Source organism: Desmodus rotundus, chromosome 2, assembly GCF_022682495.2.
Source record: "Desmodus rotundus isolate HL8 chromosome 2, HLdesRot8A.1, whole genome shotgun sequence".
NCBI classification, from domain to species: Eukaryota; Metazoa; Chordata; class Mammalia; order Chiroptera; family Phyllostomidae; genus Desmodus; species Desmodus rotundus.
In genome coordinates, this window is record NC_071388.1 from 208,194,982 (window position 1) to 208,210,636 (window position 15,655).

General features: G+C 59.0%; 1 protein-coding gene across 6 annotated transcripts in view; it reads right to left on the minus strand.

The window, feature by feature from the left end:
- HDAC4 (histone deacetylase 4) overlaps window positions 1-15,655 on the minus strand; it is a 182,107-nt gene that overhangs the window by 148,745 nt on the left and 17,707 nt on the right. For 2 of the 6 annotated variants that reach the window (XM_053919305.2, XM_045198012.3), the window contains exon 2: window positions 10,022-10,215. In XM_053919305.2, coding sequence (XP_053775280.1) covers window positions 10,022-10,043 — 22 coding nt within the window. In that variant the 5' untranslated portion in view covers window positions 10,044-10,215. Of the gene's footprint in view, window positions 1-6,843; window positions 6,864-7,901; window positions 7,921-10,021; window positions 10,216-15,655 lie in introns of those variants that run through there. The other 4 variants (XM_071220757.1, XM_071220756.1, XM_071220759.1 and 1 more) reach the window with 3 other exon arrangements.

Below are 15,655 nucleotides of genomic sequence, written 5' to 3' on the forward strand. Positions count from 1 at the left end.
CGTCACATCCACAATCGACCCTGAGAAAGGACAAGACGCTGCTGTTGGCCGATCTGGAATAACCTCCCCGGGAGAAACGTCAAAAGCTGGGAACCAACGCATCCACAGGCCACTGCCACTCACGGGCAGAGCCAGCGAGAGACTCTGCAGCCCCCTTCCCTGTTCCAGCGGGGCGTGGGCAGACAGCACAGAGCGTGCACCCTGCCACCACCCACTGCGCCTGTCCCCCAGGTCACAGCTCACATCACCGCGGTCCCCGAGCTGCCAGTGCTGACGTGTCACCGTGCACTCGGGTTTCCTCGGTTCCCCATGTCCTTGCTCCCTCCCAGGACCCACCCAGGACCCCACAAGGCATTTAGTCGTCCTGTCACCTAGAGCTCCTCTGGGCTGGGACAGTGCCTCAGACCGCCCTTGTCTTTCACGGCCCTGACAGGACTGGGGGGACTGGGCAGGGATGGTAGAAGACGCGATATTCCTCCTGGAATTTGATACCATTCTCACGGTCAGAAGCTTCTCATGGTCCCAGAAGCCTCCATTGTCTTGGAGGCTTCTGGGAGGGAAGGAAGGCGGGCAGACCATGGGGCAGAGGGCCGCTCTCACCACACAAATGTGAAATCCGCGGCCTCGATGCCACACGCTGTCCCTACACCCCACTGCTGGCACTCACTGGCTGCCACACAGACAGCTCCAAGGAAGAGGGGCAGACAGCCGTTCCCCGAGGCCTCCTCCACCAGGGGCCCCAGGACTTGGGACTCGCCACCCACACTTGGCCAGGAAGGCCTAGAGGCTGGGCATGTGGGCCCTCCTCCCTCCCCTCCCCCAGGGGGAGCCTTGCTCCGCCCTCCACCGCCCCAGACAGCCCTGCCTTGCTGCCCCTCTTTCCACGGAGAGAATCAGGACTCCGGCAAGTCATCACAACGAGGCTCGCATTCGGCAGGCAAGGGCGAAGTCAAATGCTCCGTCTCCATCACACAGGGTGGCTGCGAGCCGCTGAGTCAGACGGCCACCGCCAGGTGTGACGTTTGTGACTCTTCCTCTCCTCTGAGCTCCCAGCTCGCTTCCAAGGAGGAGGATGAATGAACAGCACACCCCAGATCTGCCCAGAGCCGGCTCTGCTCCCAAACACAGGCGACAGAGGGGACAGGGTGCGCCCCCAGCGGCCCTGGCTGCACGTGACAAAGCTTTCCAGGAGTGGCAAGAGCCCGCACCAGGACAACTGCTTCAGCTGAGGCCGCCCGCTGCAGGAAAACAAGCAGCCCTGAGCCCGCCCAGGCAGGACAAGCGGCAGTGAGGAGACGGAGGGCTGTGGGCTTGTACGGTCACTGCCGTCTCTGCAGGGGGGAAGAGAGATGGGAGGCACCGGTCTGAGCACAGGCGGGCACGCAGGAGGGCACACCACACAGGGGCCTCAGGGAAAGGTGGGGCTCGGCCCTGCCCAAGCCAGGGGCCCAGGCTGCTCACAGACAAGACACGGGGACCCGGGAGGAGACGAGTGGAGCGCCAGCTCTCACCCTGGGGGCCATGCCACCAGCCGCACGGGTCTCATCTTGCTCCCCGAGCTGCTCCAAGACCCCCCAGGGCACTGCCCTTGCAACCCAGAGTGGGGACACACCAGGGACTTGACACCACTGCCCTCTGTCCCTTCCCCCTCCCCTCCCCGGCCCTCCTGGCCTGGTCACAGGCCCCACCTGGCTTCTTCCAAGCAGGACCTGAAACCCCTTGTCTGAGACACCTTCCCCACCTCTGCAGAGCGCCACCGGTCTTCTGTGTGACCCTCTAGCCCTCCCCGCCACCCACTGTAAATGTGACTTGCTAACTCACACGCTAATAACAATGGCAAGTTCAAAGTTTACTCGGGTTTGTTTTTTAAATCCCAAACTAGAATTCTGATGTTCAAAACGTACACATCACGACATGGAATATGAGAACTCACTTCGTGTCACTCTCTCAGGCGTTTTCTCACTCCGCCACAGCTCTCATGGGACTCCCGTGGGTCCCGATGTGCATGGCCTAGAACTGGCGGGGACCCCGGACCAGTGGGAGGCTGGGCTCAGTCAGCCCACGAGAGTCCGCAAGCATCCAAACAAGAGAGAGACTCCACCAGAGGGCATTTCAAAAGCCCCTGGCAGAAGGTTCTGGAGCGGGACTGTCAGTCACCCGGGTGCGGCCTAAGCCTCGCAGCCCTTGCCCAGCCAGAGCTCAGCTCAGCTTCCCAGCGCTACTGCTGTTTCCAGCAAGAGTGTGCTCATAGAGGTCACTTGAAAGGTATCCAGCAAGCTCTGCGAAGGCGCAGGAAACCTGTATTTAACAAACCCTGTGAAAACTGCGTGTTCAGTTTACATAAAGCCGGAGCTGTGCAACCTGGCTGGCAGGAAACAATGGTGAAGATGCTGTCGCGATCGGCGGTTTTAACCAAGGTCTCAAAAGGAACATGGGACCTGGTACAACAAGACAGAAGGCCAGGGGCGGTGGGCCAGGCCCGGGTCACGCTGGACGTGCACCCCCTTCCTGTTGTAGAGGGTCGGGGCTCTGACCGTACATACAGGGCCGCCCTACCTGAGACTCTACCCCCCACTGCCCCAGCGGAGGCCTCCAAGGGGGGGACCACCTAACACCCCGCCCCCCCTAGCTTCTGGAGCTGCGGCACACAAGCGAAACGGAGAAGCCAGCTGAAGGGCCAGGGCCTGTGTAAGGCACTGCAGCCCCACTCTCAGGAGGCAGCCCCGCTCCACCAAGCAACACCAGTGACACCCCTTCCACCGCGGTGGCCTGGTCACACACAGAAGCCCACAGATGCAGGGCTGCCTCTGCCCAGGGGCTCACCCAGCCCTGCCCCCCAACAAGGCAAAGCCAAAATATCTCAGAACTGGAAACTGTTGAGGACGGCCCTACAACAACGCTCTCAGGCAGTCTGGGTGACAAGACAAACCCCAGTAGCTCTTTTCTTCTCACAAGTAGTACTGACGCTGGAAAGGAACCTGTCCACCAGGGCAGGCCCATCCTGGCGGATCCCAGGCACGGCCTGGAGTCCCCACAGCTGCTGGGAAAGGCACTTAACAAAGGGCCGAGTCTCCTTAGGACCCACAGTCGCTGAGGCCACATCCTGCAAACCCGCCCACCAAAGCCACGCCTACCAGGATCCACGTGACGTCAAAAGAACGAGGACGCCCCAACCCGCGCCAGATCTCCCGCATTGAGTCCTGCGGCCGCAGGGAGAACGAAGGAAAGCCCCGCCGAGAACCAGTAACGCCACGTCTGTGTCCGGGCTGGGGCCTCCCACAAGCCAGCAGGGCCTCGGGGCTGGGAGAGTCGCTGCAGCATCCAGGGCGCTCGTTCTCCCCGTTCCGAGCAGTCACTTGTCACCAGTCTGCTGCTGCTCCCCCACATCCAGGACACCCCAACCCAGCCGGCCACAGAGAGACTGACCTGGGCCACTCTCCTGCAAGAGAGAACACGTCCCCCCCCCACCACCATGAGGGACGATGTTTACAAAACCCAGGCAATTGCGAGTAACGGGAGGAACGGGCACAGACTGACACCGGGCAGACAGACAACTGGCCCTTCCAGTGGGAAGCACCGCCCGTGGCCACCAGCACCGGAGAAGGGCACCGTGCACCACCCTCTCCCTCCCTGACCCCCACCATGAGGCTGAAACAAAGCGGGCAGTGCCATGGACCGCACAAGAATGTCCACAAGGAACGCGCAGTTCCCTCGCACAGACCCGGGCCTGCGGGCATTTGGGCTGACCCGACGCACGCCAGCACCCCCGCCCTCGCTGAAAAGGCAAGCAGGCGCTCAGCCCGCTGGGAGCTGCAGGACCACTGGTGGCCAGGAGGAGGCGGAGCACCAGCACTGTGGGGCCACACCCGTGGCACTGGAGGCCCGCCCCCCAACACACCCTTGCTGCGCACGCGCCGCCCGCTAGAAAGGGCTGAGAACAGAACCCGCGGAACCCTCCGCCAGACCATCTGCGACAGCCTTGGCACCACGCGGGTCCCAGCAATGAGAACCGCGCTGACCTCAGACGTGCGCTGTCCACAGAGGATGCCTAGGGCAGTTGGAACTTGCTTAAACAGGAACAAACAGCTACAGATGCAAACGGGCAAACCAGAGCTCAGCTCCTCGAACACTGGGCATTCCCTGGGCTTCACAGTCTGAAGGACAGGCTCGGGAGAGGCAGCCTGCTAGAAAATGGCCTAGGAGTTGGATGTTTAAAGGACAAAGCAACTGCGCCAACCGCGAACTCTCGGCCGGGAACGCTCTGCCGCAAAAGGATCGCAGGATGCTGGCGGGGCCACCACGAAGCTCCGGGTCGAGAGTGACGGTCGCGCGGAGGAGCTCGCCGCACCATAGGTGCCCGGCGCCTGCACTGTGGCCGCCCCGAGACAGCTCCAACGCACTGCACGGGATTCTTTACAAACGCCATCTCAAGTCAATAGATGTCAGAGTGGTGTGTTTTATTTAAATACATACATTTATATATAAATATATATATAAATGATATAAACATATATATCACTTTTAAATAAGCCTCAATACAACTTTTCAGAAGCATGCAGTATTAGTAAAAGTTAGAAAATGATTGTAATGTTGAACATTGTATTGCGTGTAAAAAATCCCAGGAGTTCCAGCGCCGCACTTCCACGCGGGTTGCTCCAGTTCCTGGGCAGGGCCGCAGCCACAGCGAGCCCAGTGGGAGGAGGAGGGGGTGGGGATGACGGGAGCTGAGGGGCAGGGGAGCCTAAGTCCTGCAGGAACCCGAGGCCCCAGAGCCCCACACGGACGGACAGTCATCCCAGGGGCCAGCTGCGCGGCCCGATGGCCAGGCTCCCAGCTGCCAGCGCCGCAACTCCAGGAGGCAGGGCTGAGCTGCTCCGGGTCTGCAAGATGGGCGGGAAGGGGAGGCAGGGAGGGCAAACTGGGAGAGCCGGTGCACGTGTGTCCTTCACACAGATATCACCCCTTCTTAAAGGCCCACATCCCCACCACCTTCCTGATGGATGAAGTGCCCAAAGATGGCCAGTGAAGAACACAAAGTTGGATACAATTCTAAAAAGTTTAGTTAGTTGTCTCATTTGATACTTCTATATCATTATAATTCCCTACAAGTGTCCACTTTTTATCATGTTCTCAGGGAATAAACAAATACAAGGCTCCTAGGTGGAAGCACAGTGAAAAGCTTCAGCCCCAACCTCCCAAATGGCCCTGGTGTGCCAGTCGCCCGGCGCGCCCTTCCCACCAGGCTTCCCCAGGGCAGGCGAGGGGTCAGGGAACGTTCACAGAGTTCTCACACACATCCCAGCAGCACAGAAGCCGAGAAGTTCAACAGCAAAACCACGCTCCTGGATGCTGCGGGGACACACCTCCTGTGTCCCCATAGAGGGCACAGTGCAGGGCAAGGGCTGCGAGGCCCACAGTCCCTTCTCCACACTCAGGGTCACAGGACCACGTCAACCTGGGTAGGAGTATCCCCCCAACCCAGTCCCACTTCCAGACTCAGCTCGCTGCCTGTCACCGCATGAACCACACTGCACCAAGGGCCCTGGTGCCTCTGCCAGGCATCGGAGCTCCGCGCCGTCCATGAGCCAGCTCCCACGCGGGCCCAGTGCACCCCACGCTTGCCAGCAGAGGGGCTCGGGCCCCTCGGGACAGGTGCCTGATTCCGTCCCCGGCCAGCCTCTGACTGGCACAGCCATGAAGTCCGACTCGCTCAGCTATGGAATGGGAGGGAAACATGGGCACCGGGGCTCCCCACGCAGGGCGGGTGTGAAGCAAAGGAAGTAACTGCAGGCCATGACTCGGAACAAAGCCACTATTCATCTGGCCTGGAAGCACCGCAGGCTTGGGCTGGGGGCAAGCAAGGAGCCGGCGGGTGTGCGCCGGCTGCCAGTCTGAGCCCCCTCTGGTTAAACAGAGTCAGGTCGCCAGTACCCCCGGCCCTGCACACCTGTCTGCACGGGCCTGCCCCCACCTCGGGGGCCCCAGTGACAGCTTCTGGGTCCCGGCGCCAAGCTGCTCTCAACGGGCTCTGATGCCGGGCTTGTGTGTCGAATCCCTGCCGGGAGCCCATTCTTAAATCTCAATGCCATTAATCATCCAACATTCAGCATCGCAGAACTCAGAAATTTGCATTTCCACAATGGTGGCTTTGAAAGAGGACATACGCGCAAATGTCCCACAAACTGTACAAGAATTTTCAGAGAATTGCCAAAACAAACCATCAATGCTTCATTGACAGAGGATTTTCTGCGCTCTTCAGAACGACTGAGCATCCCTGATTTTTAAAGACAAAACACAATCTGAGGATTAAAAAAAGAAGTAGGTTGAAAAAGAAGTCTATGTCTCCATGATTTGCAGAACAAACCTTGACTGATTAAGCTCCCAGATAATGACGGTGGGGAGGTGCGGGGGAGGGGCGCGGAGCTGCAAGTGCCGCCCAGGGGTTCACCGAGGCCCCCAGGGAGGCGGTTCTGAAACCCCACCTACTTCCCACAGTCACTCAGCCTGCTCAGCTGGGGCAGCTTCCCCCCCACCACACACCTGTGTGGGTGCCTGCGGCCTGGTGTCAGCCCCCGGTCTCTCTCCCTGGTGCCCTCAGGGCCCAGCTCCTCCAGCCAAACACTGGGCACTCTCATGCCTTCACAGAAGGGTCTGGAAGCTCTTCTTCAGCTGTCGCAGCTGCTGCACATCCTGCTGGGCCTCATCGAGGCTGATCTCCTGGCCTGGGCCCCCCCCCCCCCCCCCCCCCCCCCCCCCCCCCCCCGGTGCTCCTGCCTCCTGCCCCACACCGCCTCCTGCTCAGGGGCAAGGGCACGCAGGGCTCACTCAGGGTCCGGAACCCACCTGTCACTAGCAGCTCACAACTGATGTCTTCGTGTTAACTGCAGGTCCTCAAAGTTTATTTTCTCTCTTTGAAGTCCCTAAAACTGCAGTATCCCCAAAACATTCCATTATTGCAAAGCACAATTCAAAGGACATAAAAATATTTCTTTCTGAGATAACTTCTATCTTAAAACATAATAACCGTGGCAGCCAAACTGGTTGCAATAAACAGACTGGAGATCAGGCCCAGGAAGCCGGGCCCGAGGATAGAGGGGGCCGGCCTGCTGACCTACGGAGGGCAGCCAGCCACCTCCAGGGAGGCCTCCAGGATGGAAACCTGACGGAGGACCGAGGAAATCAAACTCTGTGAAACTCAACCAAGCCCCTGAGGGTGCAGACTCTTTAGTGACCAAAGAGTCCAGTGACTAGAGCTGAGTCCTTTTGTGCAGACTGGGCATTTCAGACTCAACAGAGAATTGAGACATCAGAGAATGGTCCACACTGAATCCCTGATCTTACATACACAGGTTTCCCTCGAGACAGCCAGTCTGCTTTTCACAAGACACGGTCCACGCCCCCTTCCAAGATGCAGGGGGGGAGGACACTTGAATTCCCGTCCCAATCAACCAGCTTTCTTTTGAGACTCAGGTGCACAAGAACACACACCAGTCCCCCAGTGCCTAGTGGGTGGGCCCCGAGGCTGGCAAGGTTCTCCCGGCACCAGTGGTACCAAGAAGGCACCCTGCGGGGCGGGGCAGGGCGGGGCTGGAATGGCGCTGTCTGGTTTTCCTGTGAGCCGGCGTGTGACCCATCGCCCAGGCAGGCCGTTTGGAGGCCAGGTGCAGTCTGTTGGAGGGGGAGGGAGGGAGGGACAAAAGCAGGGAGGAAAGGACCTTTGCTTGTCCTGCAGGCGGGTCGCACTGGGCCCCCTCCGTCTCACACAGGGACACCCTGCCAGGCGGGGCCCCATGTCCTGTGCGCCCTCCCTGACCCGTGCCAGCACGTCCCACGGGGAAGGGCTGGAGCATGGGATTGGGCAACAAGCACACTATTTCAGAACCTCTTCCCATTCTTCTTACCGTCAAAGAAGAGTTCTTTGAGGCCAAATCAATCCAGGCCCTTCCGCAGGCTGCTCACATCAGTGCAAACACTGATTCAGAGCAATAAAACCCAGCAGCGCGCGGTTTTACGTCAGAGCGCCGGCCGGCTCTGGCGCGCTCATAAAGAACGGCCATAAAACCCACTGCACGCCTCCCCACCAGAGGGAGTGTGAAAGGAAAACAGGGAGGGAAATCAGACACATCAGATACAAAGGCCATGTTATCATCAGGGCTGAGGCTGCACCACCAGGGCAAGTGAGGGCGGGGGACAGCCGGGGGCCCTGGGGCGCGGCAGGGCCAGGCACCCAGACCGGCGGTCTGAGGTAAGGGGCCTCCCACCCCTGCCCCCAGGGCTCAGGAGCCTGGAGAGTGTGGGTGCGGGGAGGGTGGGGAAGAGACAGGGCTCCTCCGGTTGCAGACGGGGCGTTGGAAACTCACGTTCAAGAGGGCAGACCGCGGGAGCGAGCACTAAGGACTCCGCTTCTCCCCCAGTCCACTACGGCGACTAAATGTCAATGAAAACATTAAAGGGTCTGTAGCTACGCTAGACAGTGGGAAATAGCACCAACGGACCAAAAACTTGGAGGAATTTCCTAGAAAATACAAGTCGGATGGGACCAAAGTGTCCAGAAAACAACCCTAGAGATCAGCCCATCCCCCGGGGCAGGCCAGACCGCAGCCGCGCACACAGGGAGGGCGCCGGCCCCTGCAGCGGGGCGGGCACTGCGTGGGGCCCCTTGCTGCAGCTCCCAGGGCTGCTCTGGGAGGAAAGATGAGCGCTGGAGGACACCTGAGCACCGGAGGGGCAGGAGTGTCCAGCGAGCTCGGGCCCCAGGCGCACCACCACCACGGCCGAGAAGGAAGAGGCTCAGGCCCCCAGAGACACGCGGACGGTCTCCGGAGCACTGCAAGAGCGAAGCCGAGAGAAACCGAGGTCCTGGGCACGCACGGCCGCGCCCGCCGGGCGAGAGGTTCTGTCGGGGGGGCTGGCCCCACGCGGAGGGACACATAAAGAAGTGCATGCATGAACCACAGTGTGATGGCGGTGTGACGCCGACTCGGGGCTGCCGCACGTCCGAGGTGCCACGGCCACGTAAACACCCATCTCCCAGCCATCAAAAGTCGGCTGGACTTGTACCCACAGAAAGTGGCCACAATACATTAAAACAGACAAAATAAAACAGAAGCCCCCAAGGGATGACTTCACACCATTAAAGCACTTGCACAGGCCCCCAGGCTCAGACGCAGGGAGCAGGCCCGCCTCCCTCCACTCCACACACCGCGATCCAGACGCCAGACTCTGTCCTCCCCGTGGTGTCCCTCTCTGGCGAACACTCACACCCTCAAAGCCTTCACATCTGAATACAACCCACCGGGCACCCTGCCCTGTGGTGCTTCAGGCCACTCCCATGCCAGAAGGTCCCAGGGGAAAACGAGGCAGGAGACCCCCCCATGCTGACGGTGGGGGGGGGGGTGAAGGCCACCCCCTCCCTGGACACAGGGCAGCTCCAGTGGCAGCAGGTGGCTGCGCTGGGACTTTGTGAGGGGAGAAGGAAGTCCTCAGGTGTGTGCCCTCAGCACACTTTTGAAGCGAGGGGCCACACAGACGTGGGTCCCTATCCCCGTCACCACCTACTCGCTCGGTGGCCCCAGAGGAGTCCCTCCTTGCATCCAGGCCTGAGCACTGTGAGGACCGACCCTTGCGGCGCCCTGAGTGGAGGGCCTCACAGGGGCCCCCCGCGTGGGCTCCTGGGCCACACCCAGCGCCAGACCCACCCCCTGTAGCTCCCCCCCAAAAGAAAGAAGCTGGATGAGAAATCAACTCTCTAAGTCACAAAGTGACCTTTAAGCATCGCCTCCCAAAAGCCCCACACCTGAGCCCTGGCACAGCAGCCCGGTCTGCCTTCAGGCCAGCGGCCCAGCCAAGTCTCCTGAGGGCTTGCGCCTCCCCTGAGAGGAAGGAGGGCGTCCACACTGCACCGGATGCGGTCACGGACCAGCAGGGCCACTGTCACGGAAAACAAGTCTACAACCCACAACAAGGTGCCACCGCCGCCAGGGACGCCCTTTCTGCCCCGGGCAGCCCTGCCAGCCCTTACCTGGGTGGCTTTGGGAGCTCATCGCTGGCAGCGTCTGCGCCTCGCTGTGACTCAGTGGCTTGAAACTTCCACGGGGACGATGCTCCACGCAGCTCCAGAGTCCCGCGGACAAATGCAAGCCCAGCGGCGAGCCAGGGCAGGGGCACGTCAGTGCCGCGGGTCGAGGCGGGGCGTCCACTGGCTCAGGGTATGGCCTGCACGGGGACAGAAAAGAGCTTAGTCAGTGGGCGCGCCAAGGAGCCCCAGAGCGGTCTCGCGCACTCCACCACCGCCGGGCACAACGACCACCCAGGCAGCTCTGCTGACAGGAGGCACTGGGGAGGGACGGCGCTGTCAGTAAAACGGGCAAACCCGGTGAGAAGGTGAAAGTGACCCCGCCCTGTGGATGGCGAGTGCGAGTGCGGCATAGGGACTCCCGCCCGCCCCCTGCCACTGCGCACTTCCCCCTGCGCACACGCCACCACGCCGCAGCCCCCGAGGGCCAGCTGCTCCCGGGCCCCCTCTCCAGAATGGGGTCTCCTCAGCTGGTTTCCACGTCCTCGTTGTGAAGTAGCACGTGCCCGTCACAGGGAAGCGTTCACTAAGTCACCGCAACGCCGTCACAACAGGGCCGACATTTGTAACCTCCTGACATGCTTTCCAGTGCCTCTTGCCCAAACTGCCAGCTCCCAGCCCCAATCTGCGCTGTGCTGACACCAGTTTTCCAGGGCCCTTAACTACCCTGGCCCGACCCGCTGCAAGGCGCAGTGACACCCTCTCCCCGGGACCAGACCAGCCACACATCGGTCCGGAGCAGAAGAGCCCAGAGGCGAGTCCAAGACCTCCCACCACCAAGCATCTGCTCCGCACGGCAGCATCGGGAGGGACTGTTTAGACCGTGTGATGAGCACGTATACTTTTATAATCAGAACATAAAGATATCCTGAAAAAATGGTGCTTACGAAAATTCTCCTACTGACCCCCGGCTTAATTCATTTCACCAATAACTTTAATGATTTGGATATTCTGAGTCTGTTGACTCTCTCCCACGTGGTATAACGTTGATTGTTCTCAATTAATGTCTCAAATCGATCACTGTCAACTTCAGCTGGTCTGCCCGACCACGGAGCATCGTCCAGCAAAGTCTCCAGCACGAAACTGCGCAAACCACTTTGGACACGTTCGATCAGTCACAGCACCTTCTCCACACACGGCACAAATCTTTTTTTTTGCGTTTCTGTTGTTTTTACCTTTCTTGAAGTAATAAAGCATAATACACCAAAAATGTTGTGTATTTTCTCCCATCTTCAATATTAAAAAGGCTACACAAAAATACACCAATTTTGATAACTATTTTTTAAACGAGCTCTGACACAAGAGCTGTCAGAACACAATGTAACAAAATTGTTTCAAATGAAGTTACAGACAACTAAACACTAGAGCCACCTTACTGGAAAAAAAACCAAATGAACTTTTTGGCCGACCCAGTAGATGGCATGTTTCGCGAAGCCTTGCAAACCTCAGATGGCTCTTCACCCAAGTCACCGCTCGGCTGGGTATAAAAGCCGCAGCCACTCCTCCCTGCGGGCCTGTGCACAGTGCTCCAACACTGCTCCACCCTCTGCTCCGCAGGACATGCCCGCCAGTGGAACAGGGCTTCCTCCCCAGGGAGACGGTGCTCTTGTTGTTACTGTTATTGGATTCTGTCTGGATAGGGCTAGAATTCTTTTAACCTTGAAGTGCAAAAACGTCTTCAGAAGATATACGGAAAGAGCCTCCTTTCTTTTCCCAGCCTCTCTGCTCAGGCAGTGCTCCTGCACTCCATGCTGACGATCACTTTGTTAACGGGCTCTGGCTTCTCCAGGCATCCCCAGACATCCCTCTGGGCTCGCTCCGTCGCCATGGCACACCCGCTCTAGGTCGTGCTCACGCCCAGGCACCTTTGCAGGCGTGTTCTCCGCGCGATCACCACGCTCCTCACAGCTTCTTCTGCAGGCTGAAACCCGACTGCCCGTCCCCGGCCTCGTCCTCCCTCCGACTCCCTCCCCGTGCCCTTCTGCTCGTGTGCGGGTGGCGTCTTCTCCAGGCCAGGCTTGTGAAATTCGTACTCTGACTTGGGCAGTAAATCACTTTCAGAGGTAAGTTCACCTTCTGCAGTTCAGAATAGGGCCCTTCCCACATGCTGGGACACCTTTCTGAGGCCCTCAAGTGAGAACAGCTCCGGCCCGGGCTGGGGTTTGCCCAAATGCCGTGTGCCAACCGCAATGCTGGCTGCAGCCTCCTCCGGGCTACGCTCCGGCAGCTGGCACGCAGTCGGCTCTAAAACGCACGGCGAAACGGGGGTAGAGTCATCTTCAGATACGCAGAGCCTGAAAACGCTCGGCCCAGCGGATCCGCACGGAGCCAGTCCTTCGGACAGAGGGGAAGTCCTGTCAGCCAGACATGCAGCTCCACGCAGAGGCGGAAGGAGCCTCGGAAGTGGGCACCACGGAGGGAAACTTAAAAGTCTCCTCTGAGGTTGACTTTCTAAGAGAGAACTGTTTACAGCAAAAACAATAACATACTGAGAAGTTTACCTCATAGGAACCAAGAAAACAGGTCACCAACCACCCCGACTGGGAGCACTGGAGGCGTGCCGCCTGTGTCCAGTGTGGGGACACGGGGCGCGGCATAAAGCAGCCACTTAGGTTCCAGTTAACATGCCAATAAAAAATAGCACAATCATAAAAATAACCGAAAGGCAAGCCGGAAACACAAAAAACAAAAACCGTGACTAACAGAAAGAGGGCAGCTTTAACCCCGACTCCACCAGTCACCTTGTCAGCAGCCCGCCCCACCCCTGTGCGACAGGGGTGGGGGGGGGCGGGGCGGGGGGAGACCCCACTCCCACGGAGCTCAACGAGGAATGGCGTGGCGCAGGACGACAAGGGCTCAGAGAGGGGGCTGTGCATTTGATGCGGGGACAACAACCTTCCCCAACTTTATGCGCCCAGTTACATTGCTGCCTGCGAAGAGCCCACTTTCAGTCTAAAGATACAGATTACAAGTAAAAGGTGACAGAGGTGCGTCACACAAGTGCTCATCAAAAGGAAGCTGTCACCGTCACGCTGACACCAGGCAGGGAGCGCAACAGCAAGGCTCTGGCCTGGGGTCACTGTCACCGTCACTGTCATGGGGGTTAGGGCTCGACCATCGAGGGGGCGGAACAGTAGCAAACGCTCAGCAAAGAAGAACAGAGCCCCCCGCTGGAAGAAAACCGTAACTGTAAGGAGAAAGGGACAGATGCACAGTGAGAGCTGGACACTTCAACACCTGCTGGTGGTCACCGTTAGAACAAGCAGATGGAAAACTAGCAAAACCAGAAAGGACACCACGGCACCGCGGAGACACTCACGGGACGCCGCGCACGAGCGAGCGCACATGCTCCACACTCTTCTTCACGGCACGCGGGACACTCACCGAGACAGGCATCTCAGGGCCATAAAACAAGTCCGACAGATTTTAAAGGACTCAGGTCAAGCCATACAAATGTGGTCTCTGACTAAACTGAAATTAAGGTAGAGATCAAGCACAGAAAGGTACCTGGAAAACTCCAAATGTCTGGAAACTGACACACCCCCTGGGGCAGAGGAGGGGCTGAAACACAAATCAGGGAGTCTCTGAAGGGAGCCTTGAACGAAAATGAGAGCACAGCGTGTCACGGTGTGAGTGGCGGGCAGACGGACACCCAGGGCCGCTGAGAGCCCACCCTGCCAACGGAGGTCTCAGCCAGCGCCTCCAGGCGCCACCTTCAGAAATGAACAGAAGATTAAATCCGAAACAAGCAAAAAGAAGCACACATCAATGAAAAGGAAAAGAGGGAAAAATGCGCTGGAACTAACAGCAGATTCCTGGAGACGAGGAAAACTGAGAGCCCTCTAGCTGAGCTCAGCAGAAAGCACGGAGACGGCAGGTCTGTGTCAGAATGACAGAGGTTAGTGTGGGCAGTGTGGGTATTGCACAGATGCGCACGGGGTGCCACCAACAGCTTCCCTCCAATGACCATGATACTTTCGACGAAGCCAACAGATGCCTTACGGACCCACAGGACGGAGCTCACCGCGGGCCAGCCCAGGCCCAGCCAGCAAGCGCCCTGGCGTCTGCAGGACGCTAGACCACTGGACACCCAGCAGCTGCTCCCATGTTCCCGCCGCTCCTTTCTCTAGCGCATTTGCCAAAACTGCACTGCGCAGGCGAGCCGCCACGTCACGCCCCACGGCTCTGTGTGGCCAGGCCCGCACCCCACGAGCACGGGCTCACGAATGTGTGTCGGTTCTGTGCGGTACAATCCAACCACCACTTATTCTGTGATCCACGAGGGGCTCCTCTAGGTCCACTCCCCTGTGGTCCTGACGAGCCCCTCCCCGAACTCTTTCTTTTTCTAAAGTGTTCTTTACTTTCCTGGAGTCGACCGTTTCTCCCGGAGCCTGGTCCCTCTTTGGAGAACTGTGTTTAGGCAGCAAGGCCTGGAGCCAAGGAGACGCTCGGTGCCCGGTCACCGCCGCAGGCCCTCCCCGCAGGCGGTGTGCAGGCACCCACCTCCCCCGCCTCTACGTCTGCGTCCAGCCGTTGGTCTGCATCTTTAAAATCCCAAGTGCACACGGATGCCTCCAACTGCAGCCCCACATCACAGGTCGCCTCTTGCCCCCTCCCCACGCCCAGCCTGCTCCTGCACCTGTCAGCAGCCCTGGCTCTCATGTCTCCAGGACATTATCCCGTGTGTCCCACGCCTGTGCAGAGCCGCTGACCCACCCACAGGAGCAACCCCTTCTCCCACGCAGCCCAGACCACAGGAGGCGGTCTCGACACCGCTTCCCCGCTCGGTCCTCTCCGCCCCCCTCTGCACAGTGGGCGACACGCTGGTGGCAGCACTTGAGTCACTGTGAGTGTTTGTATTTCATTTGGGTGCCCCCACATCCTGGCTGCGTTTAACTGTTTGTGTATTTTTGGATACGTGAAGAGTAAGAAATACAAATTTTGTTTCAGTGGGGAAAAAATGTGTTCGTGTTGATATTTGCAATTTAAATTTAAGATTTCAGAGTTTTGATGTAAATTTCTCTTGCTTTAAAAAACCGTCCTGTGTCAAGGGCACTTCAAATGGGCACAAGGCAAGCAGGACAGCGTGATGAGCCCCTGACGCCGGCCCCAACGAGCACGCACGCCCTGAGCCACTCCCTGAGCCACTCGCGCCTCACCTACGTCTCCTTCCACATGCTCTGAAATGCCCCAAATTTGCATGCAGGTTGTGAAAGTCTGGGGCACCTCTGTGTACCCCTGTCACCATATGAGCTTTTTCTTACTTTTAAGCGCATTACCAAACTGGTCAGAGATAAATATCCTCACTGTAATGTATTCGGAAGCCGGTTCTGTTAGACACAGTGCGGCTTGTCACTGTAGCGTGTCCTCCGAACTGTGGGACACAGAAGCCCCTGAGGGTGTCAGAGCAGGACAGAGTTTGGGGTGGGCTTGGGGCAGGCCGAGAAACAGCACCGACCATGACATGAGGGCCCCCCCACCCCCACCCCTGCAGAGCCAGGGCTCGGACGCTGAGGACAGCTCACCCTCCACACAGCCCGCGCCCGGCCTCAGGGCTCCTCTGCGCCACAGGCAGCAAAA